The 26,987-nt window shown below is 37.4% G+C and overlaps 1 protein-coding gene across 1 annotated transcript; it reads left to right on the forward strand.

Moving 5' to 3' along the window:
• Positions 1 to 11,280: 11,280 nt before the first annotated feature.
• Positions 11,281 to 13,116, forward strand: LOC114709271 (eukaryotic peptide chain release factor subunit 1-like). Its single transcript, XM_028893025.2, is given in 3 exon segments — positions 11,281 to 11,408; positions 11,492 to 12,377; positions 12,379 to 13,116. Coding segments are annotated over 3 exon segments (1,311 nt in total). The 5' UTR covers positions 11,281 to 11,329; the 3' UTR covers positions 12,725 to 13,116.
• Positions 13,117 to 26,987: the final 13,871 nt, after the last annotated feature.

The following is a 26,987-nucleotide window of genomic DNA, read 5'->3' on the forward strand; positions in this document are numbered from 1 at the left end:
CACTTAGCTCCAGAATAAACTCTCTCACCTTTTGAGGTAAGAGTTGTGTTTTTGTGGATAGCTGAGTTGCAGGGGTTTCTGTCCGTCATCACTCACTGCCCTTTTATTTGTCCATGATGAGGCAGAATGCCATGGGCATAGTGGAGACTAAAACTGTTCTAGAAAAGGAGGAACTGAGAAGTCTAGCTTTTCAGGGAATCAAAATCAATAGCATATGTGATTTTCTTCTACCTATTTTTCTATCTCTTTTCATCTATCTATCTATCTATCTATCTATCTATCTATCTATCTATCTATCTATCCACCTACATACCTGTCTAGTATCTATCTCTTTCTGTCATCAATTTGTCTGTCTGTCTATAATATATATGTATGTAATTTTCCTATAAGGAATTGGAGTATGAAGTCCTAAAGACTGAGAAATATAAGATCTGTGTCACAAAGAAGCCAAAGAGTTCAAACAGTAAAAATGTCTATCTGATTCCAACAAAAAAAAAAAAAAAAGAAAAGAAAGAAAGAAAAGAAAAAAACAGATGTTCTAACTTGAAGATATCAGGCAGAAAAAAAAATGCTTTTGTTCTGCCCCTGGTTAGTTCGGAGCTATTATTCTAGCACCCAGGAAACCTGGCAGGAGGACTGTTATGAATTTGAAGCCAGACTGGGCTAAATAGTGAATTCAGGGTCAACAAGGATGCATAGCAAGATCATATCCTCAAAAACAGCACTATCATGATCAACAAATAAATAATTCTTTCTTATTCAACCTTTTATTCTATGCAGGCCTTCAAATGGCTGGATGGGACCCACTCACAATGGGGTACATAGTCGTCTTTATTCAATCTACCAATTGATACATTAATCTCATAAGATTTTCTTCCCAGATACAACTAGAATTTAACCAAACATCTGGGAATCCTAGGACTGACCCAGTCAGGCTGATGCATCAAATTAGCTACTAGACTAGAGAACATAGAGTTTACAATTCTGATGCTTCTGATTGTGCAGTCAGGCTCCAAAGAAGTCCTAATTGACTGTGCTCCATTTTCTATTTTTCTACAATGGGCACGGTAATCTGCGCTAACTCATCAATATCTTTCTATGATCAAGTTACATATTCATAACTTGTATGTAGAACAAATTTCTGTTTTCTTCAATATCCTAGTAAAGTGTAATATTAGATTTCAATGTCAACTTGCCATAACCTAGAATTGCCTGAGAGAAGCATCTCAATTGAGAAATTATCTAGGTAAGGCCTACAGCCATATTTGTGTGGCTACCAAGTGAGTCCCAGGAAAGGCGTAAAGCTGCACAGAGAAACCCTGTCTCGAAAAACCAAAAAAAAAAAAAAAAAAAAAAAAGAAACCCCAGGTTTGGTTCCCAACCCCCATCCTGGGCAGTTCACACTGGGAGAGGGAGCCTATAACTACCTCTCCAAGGAATCTGATCCCCACTTCTGGCCTGTGTGGATACCTGCACATATGTGTAGGGTGATATTGTGTTCCCAATATATTGTGCACCCTAATAACCTTATCTGATGTCAGAAAACAGAACAGCCACTAGATAGACATAGAGGCCAGAAAATGGTGGCACACACACCTTTAATCCTACCTAGCCTTCTGGAGGCAGAGATCCATCCGGATCTCTGTGAGTTCAAAGCCACACTGGAAACAGCCAGGCATGGTGATACACGCCTTTAATCCCAGGAAGTGATGGCAGAAAGCAGAAAGGTATATAAGGCATGAGGTCTAGGAACTAGATTTGGCTGGTTAAGCATTCAGGCTTTTGAGCAGCAGTTCAGCTGAGAGCCATTCGGATGAGGACACAGCGGCCTGAACAGTACTGGGCATGGTTATCATATGAGATCAGCATTGTCTAGAAGGTCCTGTAGTCTCCTTAGTTTTTCTTATATAAAGCAAACAACTCTTACAAAAACAAGAGAGAACCTCAAAAAGTATATGATGTATAAATTAAAAAGTGCAAGCTGTGGTTCTATTTTGTAGCAGTGTATGCCATAAATATTTTACAATTGAAAACATTACTAAAAATAATCTGTTACTCATTCACAAAAATGTGATTTCAACTTATTTAGCAAGGACAGCTCTACACAGCCCAGGCTCGTCATTATGCTTCTCCCACAAAATTTAGTCACCCTGTCCACAATGTGCTCTTGCTATGTAGATGATGAGACATCTACTTACATGGAATAGAATTAAGTTCTCAGTACAGGGAGTTGACATAAGAGAGTTCACTATGATTCCTATTAGACCTTTTAGTTTTGTTTTAATGTTTTATCTCTGTCAAAATGACTTCAGAATGACCGTACTTTTATAATCTCACATAAAGTATTGCCAACTGTTCACAACTTTACTGGTTTCAAAGCTTTTAGTTGGTATTTCAGTCACCCAGTGAAATTTCTCTTCTATTTATACCCCAATGTCTGAATTTCACATCCCTTGTCCCCAGTTCTTTGAAAAAGTCAAATATCAGCATTTACTCTGCACAACTCCCTTTTATTTACTGCTCCTTTTTTCTGAACGCTAGGTATCTATCTAGGTCTCTTCATTCTCAAGTTTGACTTTAAAATTAATTTAAAATTTCACAGAATCTGCTGTTTCTACAAAAGTAGCAAATAGCCGGGCGGTGGTGGCACACGCCTTTAATCCCAGCACTCGGGAGGCAGAGCCAGGCGGATCTCTGTGAGTTTGAGGCCAGCCTGGGCTACCAAGTGAGTTCCAGGAAAGGCACAAAGCTACACAGAGAAACCCTGTCTCGAAAAACCAAAAAAAAAAAAAAAAAAAAAAAAAAAAGTAGCAAATATATAGGTGACTTTTTTCCCCATGAAACCCATCAGGAAATGATAAGGAAGATAGGAGTTTGTGTGTGATTCGTACATGCAAGGGAGGGGAAGCAAATGTGCATGTTTGCGTTAATGTGCGCTTGCCTGTGTAGATGGTGGGATCAACTGTCTCAAGCTCCTGACTTGTGTGACACCTCTGCAGTGATGGGCTGCAACCTGGACCTATGAGCTGAAATAAACCCTTAGTCCCCTAAGTTGCCTTTTTCCAGGGTGTTTTATCACAGTAACAGAAATGAAACTAGGACTTCCCTTAGGACCCTTCCTCTACTCATTGATCCTTTCTACTTGGTATGAAGGAGTCTTTTGGTGTTTCATACTCTTACCAGAGTTTGATATTGTTAGTGTTTAAAGACATACTTAGAAAATATTTAGTAGGTACAGATCTACTAAAGGTATGTCATTTTGGTTTTAATTTCCATTTTTCTAAGGGAAATTGGTGCTGATCATTCTCCTCTATCTTTACTTTCTATTACCAAATCTTAATACGATAGAGTCTCTGTTTCTGCCCTTTGCCCCCTTTTTTAGTTTGAGTTTTTGTTGATTTTTAAGTTATGCATGTTCTTTATGTAGTCTAGATATACAACTTTATCATATACACGAATTGTAAATATTCTTCCCAGTCTGTGATTTGACCTTTCACTTTCTTAACATTGTCTTTTGCAGAAGAAAAGTTAAGAATTTCTATAGGACAGTTGATGAATGTTTTTATTTGTTAATCATCCTAGTTAATGAATATTTTACTTTTGTTGATCATACTTTTGGTGCTATGTTGAAAATTCATAGCTGACCCTAAGGCCACACAGGATTTTCTCTTTTACTTTTCTATAAGTTGTATAGTTTCAGTTTTATATTTAGACCCATGGTTCAGTTTGAATAAATTTTTACCCCCTCCTTTTTTTTTAACCCAGGTGGGCTTTAAGTTTACCATGCAGCTGAAAATGACCTTAAACTGCTGATCTTCCTACCTAATCACTGAAGTACTAGGTTATAGGTATGTGTCCCTACATTTACCTTGACATTTTCAGAAATTATAAAGTATGTGTCAAATTTTATTTATTGGTTTGCTTACATTTGTCCATCCTAGTCAATTTATGAACTTCAATGCTTTATCAAAATCTATTAACTGTTTGACTTTATTTTTGCACTCCTTATTTTGATTCACTTATTGATATGTATGATCTTCTATGACTACCACACTGTTTTGTTTAACCTAACTTTTTAGTGAGTCTTGAGTTTTGGCATTGCAACTTTTTTCAATCTTTTTTTCAGCATTATTTTGGTCTAGAAATCATCAGCCTTGTTGGTAATAGAATCAGCTTGTTGCCACCTACAAATTTTTCCTAGATAGTTTATTGAAATTGTGTTAAATATGAAAAAAATACAGACATTATCTCATTTTTTTTGGGTCAAGTCACTGAATTCAGAAACAAGGAGTAGGTTTCAGAAATAGTGTGTCACCATATGGAGCTAATGGCCCTCATGGGGAATCTAGAGAAAATATATTTAACAGAAAGTTGGGAATGTGCACTGTGTACTTCATTGTTCCCTCTTGACCTTACACTGAGGACTGATCAATAAGTTAAAGATGCTTATCTTAACAGAATGTATTTAGAGTGATGTAGAGACTTGCTAGTACATTATGATGAGGCATTTCTCCTACCAATTGTGTGGTAGTATTTCATATATAGCCAGTTAAGATCATTGTTTCTCCTCATTCTATGCCAATCCTCCTATATTCTTGGGGATGGTCTTTTCAAGCCTAATATGAGTGGCCTCCTCCCTGTCCCAGAGTATGGAACACAAGGATGTGAGGCCTTTCTCCTGCCTGAACACAGATTAGCCCATTCGTAGGAATCATACCCCATTTTTACCTCAGTTACCCTGATTGCTTACCTCTTCACTTTACTATTACAAAACATTTTATTCAAATCAGTCTTCTTAATGGAATGAAGTGATTTCATCAAGATGCAGATTAAATCCTATTATAGTGTCCCTTTCCTCTTGGACAAAGTCAGACTTCCTCAGTGTTCCCTGTCAAGCTGTGTGAGTCCTCCTGCTATCACCTCCAACCTAAACTTCCTCTAATGACATCCTGGGATCTGGTGACATAATTTTCTTTTTCTCTGACTTCTCAGGATTGTAGAAAGTGTGACTCCTGAGGGTTCTCATGGTATTTGTGTTTGCCCTACTAGAGTGTATTTCTAAATTGTAGTTTTATATTTTATTATTTGCTTGTATCCTTTTCAACACTATGTTCCCTATACATAAGAGCAGGTTCATAGTCTGTGATATATACTTAGGAACAATCATAATACTAAAAAGATGAATATTTTTGCTTTAAAAATGAGTAACTGTATGAATGAATTAATATGTCACTGTTTTTGTTTTCAGAACACTATATAAGCACTATTTATAGAGATTTTTACTGCAATCCAGATCTTTGGATTTTTTTCAGGCTGTTGTCAATTCAGTCATCTAGAAGTCATATGCATAGAGAAATTGTAAGTTCAACAACATCTCATTAGAACAAAGCAAGATTTTCAGGACTTCTATTTTTCATGACACAAAAAGAGCAATAATGTGTGGGTGGCTTATCTGGCCAATCACATAATGAATATGGTTCCTTCTTGTCAAAATGACCTTGTAAGTATATGTGCAGTGATATTGTAACCATAGCAGCAACTGAAGAAAGACAGAAGGGCCAGAACTCATAAAGAGTAGATTAGACATAAATTGGAAGCAGGCATGTATGGCATCCATCCGAAAAGATTAGCAGAAACATTAAATAAGTGAAAAGTGCAATCTGGTAAATTACTTGTCAGGGTACAGAGGCCACTGCAGCAGGAGTTGTCTTACAATTCTTATGATAGTGCTATGTAAAAGAAATTGGGAAACAATATAAGCAATGGATCCTTGTATTTACTTAGAAATGGTCTCAGTAGAGTGAATCTTTATAGTCACTTTAGATATCAAGGGCTAAAGTTGCAAGCATAAGATGGTCTGAGACAATCTGTACTCATATGTGTCATCAGACAGACATGGATGACACCTTGAAAATATCTAACACATAACTGCAAACTTTCTATCTTACTTAGAGTATGAAAGAGAGTTCAATTTGATGTGGCTAAACAATAGTTTTGAATCTCATCTACATCATCATGTGAACTTTGTTGAAGCAATTGCATAACAATTCCTGATGTCTTTGTTTATAACATAGGGCAAAGATGATATACTTTGATGTTCTTCTGAGACAATATTTAGAAGAAAACACTGAGCAAGTTCTGATCTTTCCAAAGTCACACCAGCATTACAGCACTTCCTTCTCTAGTTATGAAACAGAAATACATGTTCCTCTGAGTATGTGCATAGAATAGAAAAGAAGGAAGGATAGCACATCTTAGATAATTAGTCCAATGCCTAATTCCAGTTAACCTCTCATTTATAATCTTTCTGTTTCCTAGTCTTTCATGTGCACTGAAGACATGAACCACACATAATTGCATAATTTCCTAAGGAATGTTCACCATAGTATAATGATGTTTTAAATAAATTCTTTAAAATTCAGCCAAGTTTTGACTTAGATATAAAGTGTCTCATGAAAAAAAATCATATTTTGAAGATTGGGTTCCTGATAAGGGGCATTCAGTGTTATGTTTTGTGGGAATGATTACATAATTAAAGCTCTGACTTCGTACTTAGACAAATCCTATGGATGTATCATAATCTAAAGAAGTTGATGGAAATATTAGAAAGCAGGTTCTAGTTGCCAACAATCAGTCACGGGAGCATGGCCCAGCCCATTTATCTTTCCCCTCCCATTGCTCTCTGTGCCTGTCTTTCTCTGCTTACATGAGTTGATTTCCACTGTTCCACAACATCACCCCAGGCCACATCAATGGAGCCATCTCACCATAGACTGACTCCTCTAAAATAATGAGCTAAATAATGCTACCTGCTCCCCTTTAATTTGTTTCTGTTAGGTATATGTCCCAGCAACAAAATTCTGACTGACACACTCACGATTCTATTGGTACTATTAGATCCTTTTAGGCTTAATGGTCTGAATAAAATGTGACATATAAAAAATATGGAAGGTTTTTTTGTTGAGTTATTAACACTTGAGTACGATTCAGTTTCTGAGGATTGTTTTTAATAGGGAAACAACAGAGGTAGCTGCTGGAGAAGGAAGGAGTTGCCTTGAATGTGACTAGCATATTTATGGCCAATTGATGCTGAGAATCCAGGCTGGTTTCACGTAAGGAGCATTCGGAACTGCTATAGACACCACTGTTCATGGCTGTTATTTGTACCTCATTTCCATAAAATATATGGAAAACTGGCATATAATTTTTGGATCATCAAGTTGTGCTATTTATTCCCACATAAAATAGGATATAGCTTCAAATTTCCACTATGTTCCAACAGAACCTGTAATGCTGGTGTGGTTGGCGTTGTGCTTTCAGGATGATTATCAACAAAATGACAGATTATACTTCTGTTTGGTTCATTTCTCCAAGTAAGTAAACATTCACATATTGCTATCCATATTTTATCATATTATTTAGAGGGAATCACTTGTGGTAAGAGTTCAGTTTTGAGTGGAAGTGTTCACAAAGAAGCTTATTGCTCATTCCTGCCATTCATATATAGTGGCATCAGAATTACTGGTCCTGGAGAAAATAGAATGTGTTTTATATGGATTGCCAATTTTCTTATTATAATACATTTAATATCTACACAATAAATTTAATGTATACTCTGAACATTTTTAAAGTGCTTATTAGTATTTCAAATCAAGTTATCCATGCCATTGATCATAGAATTATGTATAGCTTCCCTATTACCTGCTATTGTATTTGCTGTCTTTTTTGTTTTCATCCAGAACTTTGTAAGATAAGAAATAATCAAATTACCCGGAGAAGCACACCATCTTTTCTGAGCTACAAATTTCTGGTATCCTGGGGAAATGACATTCTCAGCACACAGGTCAAGTGGACTTGTTAGGTGCTTGCAGAATGTCCCTTGGTTTCTGGAAAACCTGGATAGTTGTTATAAAGGTATTACATTTTTCAGAAATTAAATCAAAATTCAGAACGGTTATCAGACTTTATCATTTATTCATTATTAATCAACATTTATGAAGAATCTACAATATGTATCTAGGCAGATAATGAGACAGCTGAGACTTCAACACTGTTCAAATTCATGTCATTATGTCACTTACTGGTCAAATATCATTCACTCCTTTTGAATTTCTTTTATGAATTATTTATCCATTTATTATAGAATGTGAGGTTTATACATGCCATTTCTCTTATTGTAGAAAATATGTTCCTTGAAGGGAAATTTTTTTCTTTCATATTTCTCTCTTTCCTTGTCTCCATCTACTAGGGTGTCTTTTTAAAATCACAGACAAGTTGGTAAATACTTATTTTGCTAAACTCTTCCCTTTTGAGTATCAGAAGTATCCCCTACAGTATGTAGAAGGATTTTTTCCACCTCCAAGTATCCTGATTTTCCCTTGTCCTTCCTTCTGATAAAATACTCCTCTCATGTCTCATCAGAGCTGGTTCAATAGTTTATTTTCATTTATGATTCAGCTCTTCCTCCTCGTCTTAATCTTTGCTGGCAGAACCACTCTGAGGCCCTTTCATAATGTGCCTCATTGCCATTTTTGCCTCATTAGTTATCTCATTTCCATCATCTCACTTTCCAACCTCACCAAATTGCTTTCTCCTTGAATGCACCATGTTTTAGTACTATGTTTGTTTGTCTCTTTGTGTTTGTTTATGTGTGTATTATCTCTTGTTAACTCTTTCTAGAAAAACCTTCCTCCCCACACACATTTTTTTTTTCTGTCCTGGAGAACCTACTGTTTCTCCAAGCCCATGTCAAGCATCATTGCTTTATAGAGGCTTTCTCTGGTCCCAACACTGATATTACTCTACAAAACCTATCATTCCCTTTTTCTATATTCACAGTGCTATAACATAGCACTCCACTTTACATGGCTCAAGCAGTGGAAACTCATTTTTCATGCTCTGCAGACTGGAAGCCTAAGGGTCTGGTGTGGTTCCTTCATAACAGGTCATACACTTCGCTGTATGACTTCATTTAATGTTAGCTACTTCCTAAACTCTGACACCAAGTATGATCATCTAGGTAGGTGTGGAGAGGTGACTTAGCTAGTGAGAATGCACAATACTAAGTGCAGAAGTGACTCATACCACCTATAACTCTAGCTCCAGGGAGTCCAGTGGCTTCAAACACTTCAAGAGAGGAACAAAGCAGCCATGAGCTCAGACAAAGTGAAAAAGTGACTTGGTGAAGGTCAAATGGGTAGGACAAGAAAATATCAAGTGAGAATCTGGAAAGAGCAGAGGTATTTATATAAAAACATCGATTGGAGGATACAGCTGGACAAATGGAGATGGAAAATCATCTGGGAATCTTCAAAGATAAGGAGCCTCAGAGAAACATAATCACATAAAGCAAATCCAGGGAGACATGTTACTTGTCAGAAAATCTCAAATTACGTAAGGAGATAGCTAATATGATACTTAAATACAGCCTCTTTCTGAAGAAGTGTATCAGAATACCTGGCAGTAATTCATCGTAGAATTCAATTCAATCGTACACCAGTGAGTTAGAAAGCTCCTATGGCTCACAGTAGTAAAACAAAAAGGAAAAGAAAAAAAAGAGAGGGATTTAACAGTTAAAGTTATCATGAACTAAAACAGCCAATTATAATCCCTGGTGACAACACAGACAAGAAATTATTATTTACTTCGCATCTCAATCAGTAAGCCCATGACTTTTGCTTCTAACCAGGAGCAACCAGCCCACTGTTCCAGTAGGCATTCAAGTTTTCGATTTTTACACTCTTAAAGTTCAGACAAAGAAGCCCAGATTATAATTCTTCCCTAAATTTCAAGGCCCACCTTCACTGCATAACTGTTGCCTTGTGTAGCTCATTAGAAATCAAATCATTTCACAACGAGTAAGAGAGACTGGTTTCCAAATTTTAAATTTACTCTATTTCTTCAACTTTGACTGGGCCCTGTTAGTGTTTGAGAAGCAGAATTTTAATGACTTTATTTTCTCTTCCAAATCAGAAAGGTGTTATCGGGCTAATTATTGGTGCTTAGAAATAACGATGCTTTCTACATAGAGAGCTTGCGCTGGTGCAGCAGGTACTCCTGGAGGTGATGGGAAACCACATAGATGAAATTTTTTGAGTCTTCTTGGGAAATGGTCATGAGTCAAGTAGGATGAGGGGTAGACAAGTTCATCAGTACTTATTCACTATTTTTTCTGCTTATTTAAATAAGTAAGTCCATAGACATTTTCAAGCAAGGTTATGAAGCATATGAGGAGGGAGACTTTTATTTTCTTGCATATTAGCCCAAGAGTCAAGTTACTGGATAAAATACTGTCACTGCCAAGTACTACATTTAAAGCACTGGGAACAAATTAAAAAATACCAGAAGAGTCTGTGATCTCAAGGTTTTTGGGTGTGGACTGTGTGGGTAAAAACCAAAGCATCACAAGAAAATACGGTTTCAGGAGAGCAGGCAAGGGTCTTACAGGGATCTTTGGAAAGTAGAGAATACTACCCAGAGATAATAGCACTGGAAAAGCACATCATGAGGTACAGAAAGTTCAGGAGAAGTAGAAAGGGAACTAAAGAAGTTAAGGACAAAAGAACAAAATCATGGTATGTGGTCGAAGAACCTATGGTGAATAGGGCCGTATGCTTGGAGCTCAGGGTGTGAGTGAAGGTTGCCTAATTGCCTAGCTTCTTCCAAGTGTTGGTTCTTTTTTCCTCTTAAAAGAAAGTAGGAAAGTCAGAATTTGAGTAACTTGGTGATGGGGCAGGGTCCTAGAGTTTGACCCAATATGACAGGATCCAGCTAGCTCTTTATAAGTTGAATTTTATGGTTTTGGGGATATTTGTTGTTAATATCTCTCAAAAAATTACTGCGAGATCTTTGCTTGTTTAAAGAAACTTACAGATAGAGATGATTGGATCTTGACTTGCATTGTATAGGAAACACCAATATCTGGAGCCCCTACATTTTATACAGATGCAAACAAACAAGAAAAGGCAGGTTATAAGTCAGAAAATTTAAGTAAAGTGGTTCAAAGTCCTTATAATTTGGTTCAAAAATCAGAATTATATGTCAATCTGTTGGTATTAATGGATTTTTTTGGAACCTCTCAACATAGTTACTGACTCTCAGTATGCTGAAAGAGTGATCTTACATATTGAGACTGTAGAATTTATCCCTTATGAGTCAGAATTAACTTTGTTATGTATTCAGTTATAAGATATAATCAGGAGGAGCCGGTGTCCTATGTCAGAGCCGCCGCTGCCGCTGCCGCCACCGCCGCCGCCGCGGAACCGCCGCCGGGGAGGAGCAGCCGCTACCGCCCAGGACTGGGCCCTTAGGGAGGAGGAGGCGAGAGAAAATGGCAGACGACCCCAGTGCTGCCGATAGGAACGTGGAGATCTGGAAGATCAAGAAGCTCATTAAGAGCTTGGAGGCGGCCCCGGACCCCTCAGGATGGCCGCCCCCGCGCCGCATGGCCGGATGAGGAGAACCCGGCACTAGCCAACTCCCGCCTTCTGGACCTCTGGCAATGGCATGAGCATGATATCGCTGATCATTCCTCCTAAAGACCAGATTTCACGAGTGGCAAAAATGTTAGCAGATGAGTTTGGAACTGCATCTAACATTAAGTCACGAGTAAACCACCTTTCAGTCCTGGGAGCCATCACATCTGTACAACAGAGACTCAAACTTTATAACAAAGTACCTCCAAATGGTCTGGTTGTTTACTGTGGAACAATTGTAACAGAAGAAGGAAAGGAAAAGAATGTCAACATTGACTTTGAACCTTTCAAACCAATTAATACATCATTGTATTTGTGTGACAACAAGTTTCATACAGAGGCTCTTACAGCACTGCTTTCAGATGACAGCAAGTTTGGTTTTATTGTAATAGACGGCAGTGGTGCTCTTTTTGGCACGCTCCAAGGAAACACCAGAGAAGTCCTGCACAAATTCACTGTGGATCTCCCAAAGAAACACGGCAGAGGAGGTCAATCAGCCTTGCGTTTTGCCCGTTTAAGAATGGAAAAGCAACATAACTATGTTCAGAAAGTAGCAGAGATTGCTGTGCAGCTGTTTATTTCTGGAGACAAAGTGAATGTGGCTGGTCTGGTTTTAGCTGGATCAGCTGACTTTAAAACTGAACTAAGTCAATCTGACATGTTTGATCAGAGGTTGCAATCAAAAGTTTTAAAATTAGTTGATATATCCTATGGTGGTGAAAATGGATTCAACCAAGCCATTGAATTATCTACTGAAGTTCTCTCCAACGTGAAGTTCATCCAAGAGAAGAAATTAATAGGGCGATACTTTGATGAAATTAGCCAGGACACAGGCAAGTACTGTTTTGGAGTTGAAGATACACTAAAGGCTTTGGAAATGGGAGCTGTAGAAATTCTAATAGTCTGAAAATCTGGATATAATGAGATACGTTCTTCATTACCAAGGCACAGAAGAGGAGAAAATTCTCTATTTAACTCCAGAACAAGAGAAGGATAAATCTCACTTCACAGACAAAGAGACTGGACAGGAACATGAACTGATTGAGAGCATGCCCCTCTTGGAATGGTTTGCTAACAACTATAAAAAATTTGGAGCTACACTAGAAATTGTCACAGATAAGTCACAAGAAGGATCACAGTTTGTGAAAGGATTTGGTGGAATTGAAGGTATCTTGCGGTACTGAGTAGATTTCCAGGGAATGGAATACCAAGGAGGAGACGATGAATTTTTTGACCTTGATGACTACTAGGTAGTCGACATGGGTCCGGCAACATGTGCCTCACCTTCCAGCATTCAACCCAAGGAGCATACCCGTGGTGGAGTCCAAACAGATCCCTGCCTTACAATTGGAACATTTCCAGAACTTAATCCGTGAGCATTGGATACTGAAAAGCAAAGCGAAACAAAAGCAGACACAACCCTACACTTTGGTTTGTCATGGTGTCAGCGCAGCAGCCTACAACTAAGTTCCTAAGTGCCACTCCAGACTAATTGAAAAAAGAATCCCACTTTTTACTTTTACTTGATGGTAAAATTGGTTGCTCTTGTATTTTATGAAAAAAAAATAATTTTTTTTAACCTTCATACATAGAAGCAAAAATACTTTAACTGCTGTAAACCTTCAAAAGTTAGTAGAAGTGAGATCATATTGGTTTGTTCTTATTTTGATCGGAGAATAACTCGATTGCTGCATTTCGCTGTGACCCATTTACATGGCATTCTCAGACTAGACTGCACAAGCAGAAATATATGTGGTGAAATATTGAAAAAAAAAGATATAATCAGGAATAAGAAGCATTCCTTAGATATCTGATCACATCTGATCTCATAAGGGATCTTCCAGGCCCTCTAGCCCAAGGTAATGATGAAACTGATAAAGTATTGATAGTAAATGTGCTGGAGGCCTCAGAATTTCATAAAAAAAAATCATGTCAATAGTAAGGGTTTAAAAAATATTTTTTCCATAACCCGGCAATAAGTCAAGGGAATTATAAGGAAATGTCCTACTTGTTCTTTTTATAATCAGACCCCATTACCAGCAGGATGTAACCCAAAGGATACTCAGAGGAATGAAATCTGGCAGATGGAGGTGTTTCACTTTGCAGATTTTAGATAATTGAAATATGTACACCATACCATTGATACCTATTCAAGATTTCAGTGGGCAACTGCTATGAATTCTGAAAAGGCTGTTTCTGTAATCACACATTTGCTAGAAGTTATGGCCATCATGGGTCTACCTGCACAAATTAAAATGGACAATGCTTCAGCATATGTCTCCAGTAAAATGAAACAGTTTCTTGCTTATTACAATACAAAACATATTACAGGTATAGCACATAATCCTACAGTCTAAGCAGTCATAGAAAGATCAAATTGAACTCTAAAGGATATGCTAAATAAACAAAAAAGGGTAACAAAACCCCTAGAAATAGATTACATACTGTTCTATTAACTTTAATTTTTCCCAATGCTAATAAAAAAGGAATAACAGCTATGGAGAGACATTGGATAGCAGAAAAAACTACAGAGTTTAAATCAGCCTGTATACTTTAAAGATATACTGGCCTCAGAGTTTAAGGTTTAATATGTGTATTCTATTGGGGATGAGATTTTGCTTTTGTTTCTACAGGAAAAGATAAGCTATGGATACCATCAAAATTGATAAAGATTTGATTTGAACAAGAGAGACCTCTTAATTAGAAGAGGTGATAGTTTGTCAACCAGCATGACCATTCAATTTAAACTAACTTATACCACTAACAGATATTTTTTATTTAATCAGATATAACTTGCCAAAAGGGAATATCTCCAAAGTTAGGGTTGGCGGTGGGTTTTTGTTTTTGTCTTTCAGGGGAATGAAGGCTAAGGAATCTGAAGAACAATGGACAAATGAGACATCTGAAGAAAAAGGACAAATCACCCAGAAAAAAATGTCCCAAGAAAAAGAGTAAAGTGGCCTATTGTTATATCACATTTTATAATTCTTCCTAAGTGTTTCTTTCTGCTGTTCTCTACAGACACTTAACACAAATGGTCTTTATGTAGTCCCAGTTCAATTAAAAATTAAAGCTGGCTTTGGAGTTGGAGCATGGCTCTCTCTTTCTCTAAACCAAAGTATGCTTGTTAAAAGAAAATGCAAAATCTCTGTATCATGTCAGAAGAGCTACCTGATATAGGACAGAAGAAAACCAAAATTAAGGGACTATTCTATTGACACTAATCTCATAATTTTTGGTTCTATTTTGACTCTTTAAGACGTTTGTTAAGGTATGAATTTTATACAAAATATCATGATCATATAGAGTACTAATTAATTCTAGAAATCATCTAGCTGCCTGTACATGTTTTTGTTTTTGAGTCTATCTGTTTTCTGCAGGGAATCATGACTATGCCTAAGAGCAAATTTGAAGTCTCTGAAAAGTGATAGGGCCCCACAATGACAATTTCATCAGGAGAATGATAATACCATTAAGTTGACACTCACCACCCAAAGATTGTCATTGGACAACAAACTGCTCTGGACAATTTGGAGATGGCTAGCTGAGATAATCCAACCTCAAAGACTACTCCAGCAAGGACTTGAGATAAGCCCTGCACTTTCAAATTATGCAGACTAGACAACAAGTGATACCTCTCCCAGAACTTGACAATTTTAATTGTTTTACTCTGTTTATTTGGTAGTAATATTCATTCAAATACAGTATCTTCGCTCTGCACTGAAATTCCTGTAGGAGAATGCTTAGAGGGTAAAATAACCAAAATGCAATCAATCTTTGGATCCACATGATCCACATGTGCATCCTGTATTTTCTTTTCCACAAAGGCCAATTCTCTCTCAGCTTCAGCTGACAATTCTCTTGGACTATTTAAGTCCTTGTCACCCTCTAAGTTTTTGAACAAATTACTCAGTTCATCATTTTTTTACCCCAACAATAATCCATTGATGGGAAATGTCTCCAAATAATCTTTGAAAGTCATTAAGAGTCTGTAATTGTTACCATTCTGCACTTACCAGATTTCTTTCTAATAACAAATACAGAAGAATTTCAAGGGCTGGTTGATTCTTCAGTTTTCTCAGCATTTAACTGCTCTTTTACCAGCTCTTCCAAGGCCCCCAATTTCTCTGTTGTTAAAGGACATTAAGGAACTCATACAGGCTTGTATGTTAACCATTTTAAAGGGAGAGATGTTGGTATCTTTGAAAGATACTCTTATTTTGGAACTCAAATTGACCAACCTTTTAATGCTAAAATAAGAATGACCAAACAAATAATATTCATAATTGATGTGTGTAAATCCCATCAACATTAATTATCCTCTCATTTTCTGACTGCCTAATGCGTTATCAAACAGAGACTAAATTCCCTCCATTGTAAAAATGTTTCCCATTTTTTAATGTAGGAAAATATTCTATTTTAACTAACTCATCCATATAAGATATCTTAATTGACTCACCAAGTCTGCTGACTACATAGAGCAGTAGAAGTCTGAGAGAGTGTCAAAGCACCTACCTAGCATGGTAGCAATCTGAGCTTGAAAATCCAGAGAGAGCCCACCACCCACCAGGAGAGAAAAAGCCAAAGAGACTCTGGCCCACATGTGGAGGAGATCCAACCATGTGCACTCCAGCCTGAGCCAGGGACCTGTAAGACCACAAGTGGCTGTTTAGTGAATTCTTGCCACAAACAGTAGGCTGCCAGTTGTAAGATGAATTAATAAATGGTCTTATTAATAAAAACCCAGAGCCAGATATTGGGGTTAAAACTGAGAGATCAGAGGAATAGGACAAGCCGTAGCTGCTGGGAATGTCTTTCTGTATGCTATGAATGTGTTGCTCTTTAAAAGTAGGATCAATAATCTACCTTTTCATCCTATTATAGCTTCTTTAGAAAATATTATATTATATCTTCTTTAGAAAAAGATTGAATTCATAATCAACCTACTTTAAATAAAAAATATTGGATTTTCTCTGTCCCATATCACATAGCCAACTTTACATCACTGATACCTCAGTCTCCAACAAGACCTACTTCATGTATACCCATGCCTATATGCCTTTCTGTCTCTGCAATCTCACTTCCTCTCTCCACCCAGCTACATCTCTTCCTCTTCCTGCCCAGCTCTGTCACTTCCTGTCTGTCTGTACAGACCTCCAGACATTTATGGTTAACTAGTGTTGGAATTCAAGGCATGTGCCACCATGCCTGGCTTTGTTCCCAGTGTGGCCTTGAACTCACAGAGATCCTGATGAGTCTCTGCCTCCCAAATGCTAGGATAAAAGGCATGTGCTACTGTTGCTTGACTTCTATGTTTACCATAGTGGCTGGTCCTCTGATCCTCAAATAAGCTTTATTAGGGTGCACAGTACACTGGGGGACACATTATATTACCATATAGAATACTGAGCTGGGTCATGTCAGTCTGGAGTGGAACATGCATACTGAATGCTTTCTGAGTGTTGAGTGTTCATTAGATATGCAAATATTAAGTGGCTGTTGAGTCATTAAATATGAGCATTGCCCTGCCCAGCAGGGTCTTCAACAGGGACCTAAAGGGAGGGCCAGCAAATGAGAGGGACAAGAAACACAAAGAATGAGAGCAAGACAGGACGTCTGATCAAGCTCCAAAATTTTATTTTTTTTCTCAAGGAATGTATAGGTAGGCAAAGGGGGTTGAGAGCAGGAAGGGACTTAATTATGGGGGTTGCAAGTGGGAAGGGACTTAATTATGGGCTGTTTGGCCAGCAGGAAATGTTACTCTGAAGGTTATCTATCTACCCTTGTCTAACTGCCTAATTGCCTAACTGCAGCTCATTCACCTGATATCTGAGAAGAGGTTCTGGTATTTGTGAGAAGAGGTTCTGGTGCTATGGAGACTTAAGCAAGAACTAGAGGAGAGAAACCTAAATATGGCAGCATGTGTGTCAAGGGTTGCTTAGGCTTATGGCTCCCGTTAGAGAATTGTGAAAAGATTGTACAATTGTGTTTGGCTGCAACTAAACAGAATTAAAGACAATAAATGTAAACTTTTTTGAAGAAGATCTACCCCATAAGTTAGGTGAGAAAATAAAAGCTTGTGGTTTTGAAAAAAAAAATGTGGAAATCAGGAAAGTGGTTCTTTTAGAAGAACAGAATGCCTTTTCTCATGAAAATAGCCCAATAGATTAATTAGTGGTGAAGTTTAGTAATCAAATCCTCAATTTGGGTTACTATGACAATGATTTATTTCAAGATTGTGACTGAAGTGTTCCCAAATTGCTTGAGCAAGGTGAAAGCATCTTTGGAGAAAGTAGTTTTGGAGTCACCGCTGAAGAGTCACTTTGTAAACAATGAAGATGGGAATGTGAACCAGGCACACCAGTGTGTGCACTCCAGACAACACAAAATATTGTTCTAGGAGTGTCCTTCAATTTTAAATCTTACTGAGTTCTCAGAACACAATAGTGGCTCTCTTTCCAGGGAGAATGAGTGGACTTCCTTTGTCCCTATGTAGGAAAACAAAGATATCAAATTTTTACAAGTCTGTGCTGGTGGAAGGAATATTATTGGATATGCAAGATGATGTAACTATATATATGCATATAGGTTGGAGCCTGCTGACAGTCAGCTGAGTAGGTAGGTAGGGGCAATGTGGATTGAAGAGACAAAGAAGAAGACAGAAAAGCATCAGGAGGTCTGCTGGTGAATGCCAGACAGCCTCAAGTTTATTTCACAGCCAGCTTATATACAGTTTTGAAATACAGAGTTAGAACAATACACAGCACGGGTATTTGACCATTACGTATCCTGACTTGTATCAAGGAGCAGGCAGTTTCATTTTCTATCTCATTGTACCTCTCGCTGGCATGAGCAGCCTGTGTCTAGCTAGATAGTGTATTCCTTCCTGTGGGTTAATCAGGACTTTCTCACAGCCCTGGAACAAGCAAGCTTGAACTCTATTGACTCAGAATATACTTTAGATTCGAATTGGGAAACTGAATCAGTTGTGGGCTCACACACACACACACACACACACACACACACACATACACACATACACACACAGATAGATATGTATGACAGGGGTGTGTGTGTGTGTGTGTGTGTGTGTGTGTGTGTGTGTGTAATTAAATGTCTGTGAGACTGTGTGGGCTCTTGTGTGTATGAGTATACATGCTTGTCTTGTGCATGTAGGAACTAGAGGCCAACATCAAGTATCTTCTTCTACCACAGTCCATTTTATTTTTGAGATAGGTTCTCTCAAACCCAAAGTGGTCAGCCCTGAAATTACATATACACAACCCACATTAAGTGGATATGGCCAGTTGTATTATATGTTGATGAAAATATAAAATAATAACAATAAAGAAGAAGCCAAAAATTTGCAAGGGGGTTGGGGTGATATGAGAGGAGTTCTAGAGAAGGGGAAATAGGAGGAGTTGGATGGATGACCAGTAATGGGGAAAGTATTACAATAATTTAATCTTAAAATTTTCAATAAAAAAGGAAGAAAGGACAACCCACAAAGAAAGTTAAAAAAAAAAAAAAAAGGAAACCCCAAATCAATAAGCTGGAATTTTCCATTTGTCTAGATTGCCAGCAAATCCCAGGCTTCTGCCTGTCTCTGCCAGCATTGCCACTCCTTTGCTTTATGTAGTTGTTGGGGATCCTACCTCAGCTCCTAGTGCATCACGCACTTTACTGACTGAGGCAATTCTACAGTTCTCATACATGTTTTTAAGTTAAATAAAATTTAAGTTCCAGAGTGTATTTAAGAATGAAGAATTTATCTTTCTTTATATTAGTCATGCATATTTTTCTAGGCCATTAGAATACTCTAAGACATTTATTTAACACTAGTGACAACTTTATAAATCATGGTATGTATACATTCAACAGCCTCTTCAGGTAAGGTCTACTACTTTGATTCCCACTGATATTTTCAATACCCCAAATACATAAAGGTTCTTTGAAGGTCAGGTTGTATATAACAGCAATGCCATTGAGGGAAAATTAAAAGGTTACAGGGAGAGATTGAAAGATAACGCTGTTGATCTGATGTATGGACATATTTCAAAACAATAAATACCCTTGAACCCTTGAGTTTAACTAGACAAACATATTACACATCAACAATGGATTGGATAAACACATATACCACAGATTGACATAAGAACTACAGGAAGTCTCCTTTTTTTTTCTGTGACATTTGGAAAATGTGTTTTATAACTTCTCTACTTTCACTAACCCTTCCATTCTCATGTAGGATACCATAAAGAAAAAAATGCATTATGAAGTATGTTTAAAGTTACAGTGATTTGGGTATTCTCTGAGATACCTCTGGTAACCAACTCAATATAGATATCCACACCTGGTGCTGAGCTTTTATTTGGCAAAATATGGCTTCTGGGAGGATCATTTTCCTCTATGTAGGTAACTCCAATTAGACTCATGATGATATGCTTATTTAAAAAGTTTATAAAATAGTAGGTTTCTGTACTTTTTTGGCATCCTATGTTTTAGTTATCCATCTCCCTACTTCATCCTTTGCCCTACCCCCAATGGTGGTTTGAATAAGAATGACTCCCATAGGCTCATATGTTTCAATACTTGGTCCCAAGTTATGGAGCTATTTGGGAAGCTTCCTTCCTCCTGGCTAACCTTCTTCGTACCAGAAGGTGCTATTTATGTAGGCTATGGCAGGGAGTAGAAAGGGAAGTCATCAGCAACCCTATCCAGTTGTAAACTACAATAATGACCTGCATTAAAGATATGCCCATGGGTCCAACAGTGGCATAAAAGTTATAGGGATAGTCAACTACTTTCTGCTTGAATTCAAGGCCCTCTTTGCAAAAGGAAATAATGTGCCTAGTACTGTAATCTGGATAAGAATCCATGGCTGAGAAACTCACATGCCCCTGGTGTAAGCTTACTTACTATTGTTATTCTTCTAAATGGACATAGCATCAAACTACCCTGTAAGTCAATGTATTTTTACTCATTTATTAGTGGAGCTCTCAGACTTTATCAAGCAAGTTCTTTGTGTAGTGTTGGGTGGTTTGCTGTGGAACAATCCTTTTCTACACTATGAATATGTCATTGTTTAGAGGGTTGGTTACAAGTTGTTAGGGATAATGTCAGGAAAGAAGCTAAACAAAGGAGATTAGACTCAAGAATCTTGTTTTGAAAAGAAAAAGGGGGAATACAGATAGGATGGAATAAAAGAGTAGATTATTGAATCTACTTTAATTCAAAAAAACAACTACTAATCTTACATATTTTACATTGTATATATTTTGGTTTATTGATAGAAATTTAACATTAACTTTGTTATATTGTATGTATATTTCTACTCTTATTTAGGGTATTATGTTTATGCAACTCATCTAAAAATGTAATACATAATTAAGAAATACAGATTAATAATCATCTATAATAGCAAACTTATAGTTATGTTAGGTATGTTTTCAAAGTCATACAGAGATATATTTCAGATAGATAGGCAATCTTCAAACATTCCAAATGCCTACAGAATATGACATTTAAAATATTTTAAGAACTTAGACTTTCCTTGACAGTGAGACATGTCTGCTCCTGGCAGCACCAATCTTCTTCAGAGAAGATAATGGGCATTGAAGAAACTCCATAAGAAGTTTGTTTTCTTCATGACAAATCTAGCCATGTGGGCAAAAAAACTTCCCTTGCCTAATTGCTGACAGTTACTATTCAAACTGGACCAGCAGGACTCGAAAAAGATGACTGCTGGACTTTGCCAAGACAAGGTAGGATAGTCCTTCCAAATTCCCTGTTTCACAGGAAAGTCTGTTAGACATGCTAGGCCTCTAGGCCAGAAGTAGATGCCTCCATGTTACAGAGGAATATTGGGGCACTTTCCAGGCAGCCTGATGTCCTTGTCATTAGGTTACATTTCATCCATCTGGAGTCTTCGATGGAATTGAAGACTAAATAGTGTAAGTTTAGTTTTCTTTAGTTATAATAAAAAGTAAATTAGAAACAAACCTTTAGACTCACCAAGATAAGATTTATAATTATTTTTTGTAGTGATATATTGTGTACCCTAATAAAATTTGCCTGAAGATCAGAAGACAGAACAAGCCACTAGATTAAACATAGAAGTCAGGCAGTGGTGGCACACACCTTTAATCCTAGCACTCAAGAGGCAGAGATCCATCTGGATCTCTGTGAGTGCAAAGCCACCCTGGAATGACATTGACTTGGTCTAGGAGAGAAACAGAGCCAGGCAGTGGTGGCACACATTTAATCCTAGCACTCAGGACACAGAGATTTGTCTGTATCTCTGTGAGTTCAAAGCCACCCTGGACTACATGAAATTGACTTAGTCTAAGAAAGAAACAGAACCAGTCACTGGTGGCACACACTTTTAATCCTGGTACTTGGGAAGCACAAACACCTTTAATGGCTAGGTGGAGAAATGTATATAAGGTGTAAGGAGGCAGGAACTAGAAGGCTTTTCAGTAGAAATATCCCTTTCAACAAAAGATTTTTTCAGTTGGTGACTTTTGGATGACAACTCAGAGGATTTCAGTCAAAGGATTTGTGGAGTTGGTGAAGTGAGACGTAGCAGTGGCTTGTTCCTTTGTGCCTCTGATCTCTTAGCATTTACCCCAATATCTGACCAGGTTTTTTTTTTTTTTTTTTTTTTTTTTTTATAAAAAATATATGTATTTCTTGTTACATCTGTCACCCAGCTTTTGTGGCAGGAAAAAGCTGCTTGTCTATGGCTGCCACAGGTTCAGGAAGGAGCTACACACAGCCAGAATCTCCACCCAGTCTGGGCTGGACTACTAACAATGCTGGCAAAGTTTTTGTTGCAGCCTTTGTGCAGCAAACTCCATATATTTTTAGACTCTAAAAACCACAGGAGTTAGCCACTTTTACACACTTCTCTTGTGCAGATGGCTGGATCTTTCACTTTTTTCCTCTCCCAGTGGGTTTTGACTTTCGTTGGCCCCCGCTCCTCAGGCTGCTGCCACACTATTATCTGAATCATCATTGTCAGCAGATTTTTTGAGTCAATATTTCTTAAAGGGAGAAATTAGTTAGAAGAAAGATTTTTTTTCCCACATTAAAAAATGGAAAACGTTGTTACAGTGGAAGGCATTTGGTCTCTGCTTGACTTTATATTAATCGGTCTGAAAATAGAACAATTAAATGAGAGGATAATTAATGCTGGTGGGATTTATGTAATATCAATTATAAATATTATTTGTTTGATCATTTCTCTTTTATCATTAAAAAGTTGGTTAGTTTGAATGCCAAGTCAAAAGTTTTAGAAAAACTTTTTTAAACAGTTCATAGAGATTTTCAGACCCAGATAGAAGAATTTAAAGGAGAAGTTATATCATTGCTTTATAAGGTTACAGAGAAACAGCCTAGGACTTTCAAACAGCCAACCTTAATCTATCCAGTAACCTTATAGGAACTACCTAGTGATAGATATCCTCAAGGCTGTGTAAGAGCTGACTGGACTCCTGTGAAAATGTTAGATTTGAGGAGATTCAAAGAAGTAGTAGTCTCATATTGCATCTACACATCTTTTGTGAAGCAGATATTAAACTTGTGGTCAACTTGCAATAAAATTATCCCTCAAGACTGGAGAGATTTCATTATAGCAGTCTTAGAGGTTAGTCCCCAATCACAAGGGAAGACCTGGTGGAAAGATGAGGACAAGACCATTGAACAATGGAGGAGGACTAGAGGTATTGAAATTTGCCAAGGTCAACTTCTTGGAGAACGCAATTATGCTGATATACAAAGACAATTTTTATATGATGACCACACTCTGGCTTTACACTACATGGCAGCATTGAATGCTTGTGACAGAATTGAAGTAGGAAAGAAAACTGAACCATTTACAAAAGTTATACAGGGCCCAAAAGAAACCTTCACTGATTTCTTACAAAGATTGACTTCAGCTGTAAATAGAATGACACCAAATTCAGAAGCTAGACAATTAATTGAATCTCCTCTGGCTTTTGAAAATGTTAATGCACAATGCAAAAGGATAACTAGGCTGTTAAAGGCAAGATCAGCACCCTCAGAGAAATGGATCTGAGATACAATTAATATTGAATCTCAAGACCATGATGATTCTTGGATAGAAGAGGTGATTTCCAGAGGTTTGAAGAAAAATAACATCACGTGTTTCAATTGTGGTAAACAAGGTTACCTAAAAAGGGACTGTAAACAAGGCATTCCTAGAAATAATGTTATCTCAAGGAATAATCCCAATAGAATGCCCCCTCCCATGCAGATGTGGCAAAGGCAGACATTGTACTAACAAATGTAGATCAACAAGGGACAAAGTAAGTCTTCACTTTTGCCATTGGGAAACTCCATGAGGGGCCTCTCACAGACCCCCAGGTCAAATTCCATTCAACCCTTTCCTGTCATTGTGGAAGAAACTTCTTCTCAGAGCAATTAAAGAACCTAATGCCTATTGTAAGAAACCATACTGCTCTGGATGTTAGAACTGCTTTAGAAAATAAAACAAAAATTTAGGGAGAAATTATGAATCAAAATTGATAAAGATTAGATATGGAAACTCCCCCAAATTAGGTTTGGGGATGGGTTTTGTTTTTGTCTTTCAGGAAATTGAAGGCAAAGGAATCTGAAGATCACTGGACAAATGAGACATCTGAAGAAAAAGGATAAATCGTCAAAAAAAAAAAAAAAAAAAAAAAAAAGGTCCCACAAAAAAAAAAAAAAAGATTTTCTGCAGTGAACCATGACCACACCTAATAGCAACCTTTGAAGTCTTTGAAGAGATGATGCAATCCCACAATGACTACTCCACATGGACTATGATAATGCCATTAAGATGACAAACACCATCTAAAGATCTGCTTTGGACTACAAATTGCTCAGGACAATATTAAGATGGCTAGCTGAGATGATACAGCCTCACAGACAACTCCAGTCAGGATTTAACCATAATCCTAAATTTTCTTTGTGTCCCTGTAAGACTATCAGCACCCCTAATCAGTAGGAAGTTGCCTTGAAAACTATGCCCACTTTCCCAAAAAATGGATTATGGATATCTGTCTTTGATTAGGGGTTGGTTAAAAATTGTTATTGGTCACAGTCAATCACTTCCTAAAAGAAGAAAGGGGGATGTGGTGTAGAAATGTATTATATAAAAATGTATTATATAGAAATGATTAGATTAGAAAAGTAGATTATTGAATCTATTTCAAAAAATAGAAATCATAACATAAAAGGGTAGATTATTGAATGTACTTTGAAAAGAAGGAAAAGAGGATATAGATACAATAAGATAAAAGGTAGATTATTTAATCTACTCAAAAATAGAGATATAGAAATAATAGGATAAAAGTGTAGACTATTGAATCTACTCTGAAAATAAAAAATGTGAATATGGATATAATAAGATAAAAAGGTAGATTATTGAATTTACTTTTAAAAAGCACCTACTAGTTTTAAATATTTTACATTGGATTGGAATTTTGTATATTGATACAAAGTTGAGATTAATTTTGCTAGAACATACTGTATATATACTTCTAATCTTGTTCAAGGTATTGTACCTATACAGTTCAATTAACAATGTAATGCAAATTGCTATTCCTTAAAAGCTATTATCAACTAGTTAAGATATAAAGAAATGAAAATTAGTAGTTATTAAAATCAAACTTGTAGTCATGTTAGGTATATTTTCAAGGTCAAACTTCTATTTTATTCTTCTTTTCTTTTTTAAGATTTACTTATTTATTATGTATACAGTATTCTGCCTACATATATGACTGCAGGCCAGAAGAGGGCATCAGATCTCCTTACAGATGGTTGGGAGCCACCATGCGGTTGCTGGGAATTGAACTTAGGACCTCTGGGAAAGCAGCTACTGCTTTTAACCTCTGAGCCACCTCTCCAGCCCCAAACTTCTGTTTTAGATAGACAAGTCATCTTCAAATACTTCAAAGATCTACAGCATATGCCATTTAAGATATTTTAATACATTTGAACTTCAAAAGAAACAACTTAGGAATTCATTCTTATGTAATTCAAACCTAACACACATTATTTAACACTTTCTTCATTCTGTTGTCAAATCAATCTCCTATAGTGAAAACTTTGCTTCTCAGTAATAGTATCACATTTACACAGAGGGTTGTTTTCCTACATAGATTCAAGGAGTTTCAAATGTCAGCCTGAATGCCACTGCCAGCCATGGCAACTCTAGTAAGTAAAGTTCAAGAATTCCTTGCTTAAAAATTAATCCAAATGGGTAAAATATATGTGCTGTATCCAGAAATTACTTGTATTATAATATTTCTTTTTCTTACAGAGAAGGAAATCACATACAAAAACCATGAGTGTTAATGAGTGTACAGAGAGGGCAAAGGGTGGTTCAATTAATTTCTATCCTTATGGTAGCTGGTTGGATATATATTTTTTCTATTTTTATTATTAAGAAATTTTCTATACCTTTTACATACCAACAGATCCCACTCTTCTCCCTCCTCTCATGCCCCAGCCTTCTCCCACATCCCATCCCCCATTTCCACCTCTCATGGGGAGTCAGCAGAGCCTGATATATTCAGATGAGGCAGGTCCAACCCCCTCCCCCTGTGCCAAGGCTGTATAAGGTTTCCCACCATAGGCACTGGGCTCCAAAAAGCCTGCTCATGCACTAGGAAAGGATCCTAATCTCATTGCCAGGGGGCTACTCAAGCAGGTCAAGCCACACAACTGTCTTACCTATGCAGAGGGTCTAGTCCCGCCCCATTGAGGCTCCAAAGCTATTGGTCCACAGTTCATGAGTCCCTACTAGTTTGGTTTGGTTGTCTCTGTAGATTTCTCCACCATGATCTTGATGCTCCTCGATCATAGAATCCCTTTTCTTTGTCTTCAACTGGACTCCTGGAGCTCAGTCTGATGCTTGGCTGTGCATCTCTGGATCTGATTCCATCAGTTACTGGATGAAGGCTCTTTGATGACAGTTAGGGTATTCACCAATCTGATTACTGGAATAGGCCAGTTGAGGCACCCTCTCCACTATTGCTAGTAATCTAAGGTGAGGTCATAATTGTGGATTTCTGGGGAATTCCCTAGCACCCTTTTTCTCCCTATCTCCATGACGTCTCTCTCTATCATAGTATCTCTTCCCCTCCTCTCTCACTCCATCCCTGTTCCATCTTGACCATCCTATTTCCTTATGTTCTCATGCCCCATCCCCTAACCTCCAATGCTCTCCCTCACCCCCAGTTTACTCATGGGGATCTCATCTACTTTTCCTTCCCAAAGTGATCCATACACATCTCTTAGGGTTTTCCTGGTTAACTAGCTTCTCTGGAGTTGTAGGTTGTAGTCTGGTTATCATTTGCTTTGCATCTAGTATCCAATTATGAGTGAGTTCATATCACATTTGTCTTTCTGACTTACGTCACTCAGAATATTTTCTAGTTCCATGCATTTGCTTGTAAATTTTATGGTGTCATTGGTTTTTACTGATGAATAGTACTCCATTGT

This window comes from Peromyscus leucopus, chromosome 7, assembly GCF_004664715.2.
Source record: "Peromyscus leucopus breed LL Stock chromosome 7, UCI_PerLeu_2.1, whole genome shotgun sequence".
NCBI lineage: Eukaryota > Metazoa > Chordata > Mammalia > Rodentia > Cricetidae > Peromyscus > Peromyscus leucopus.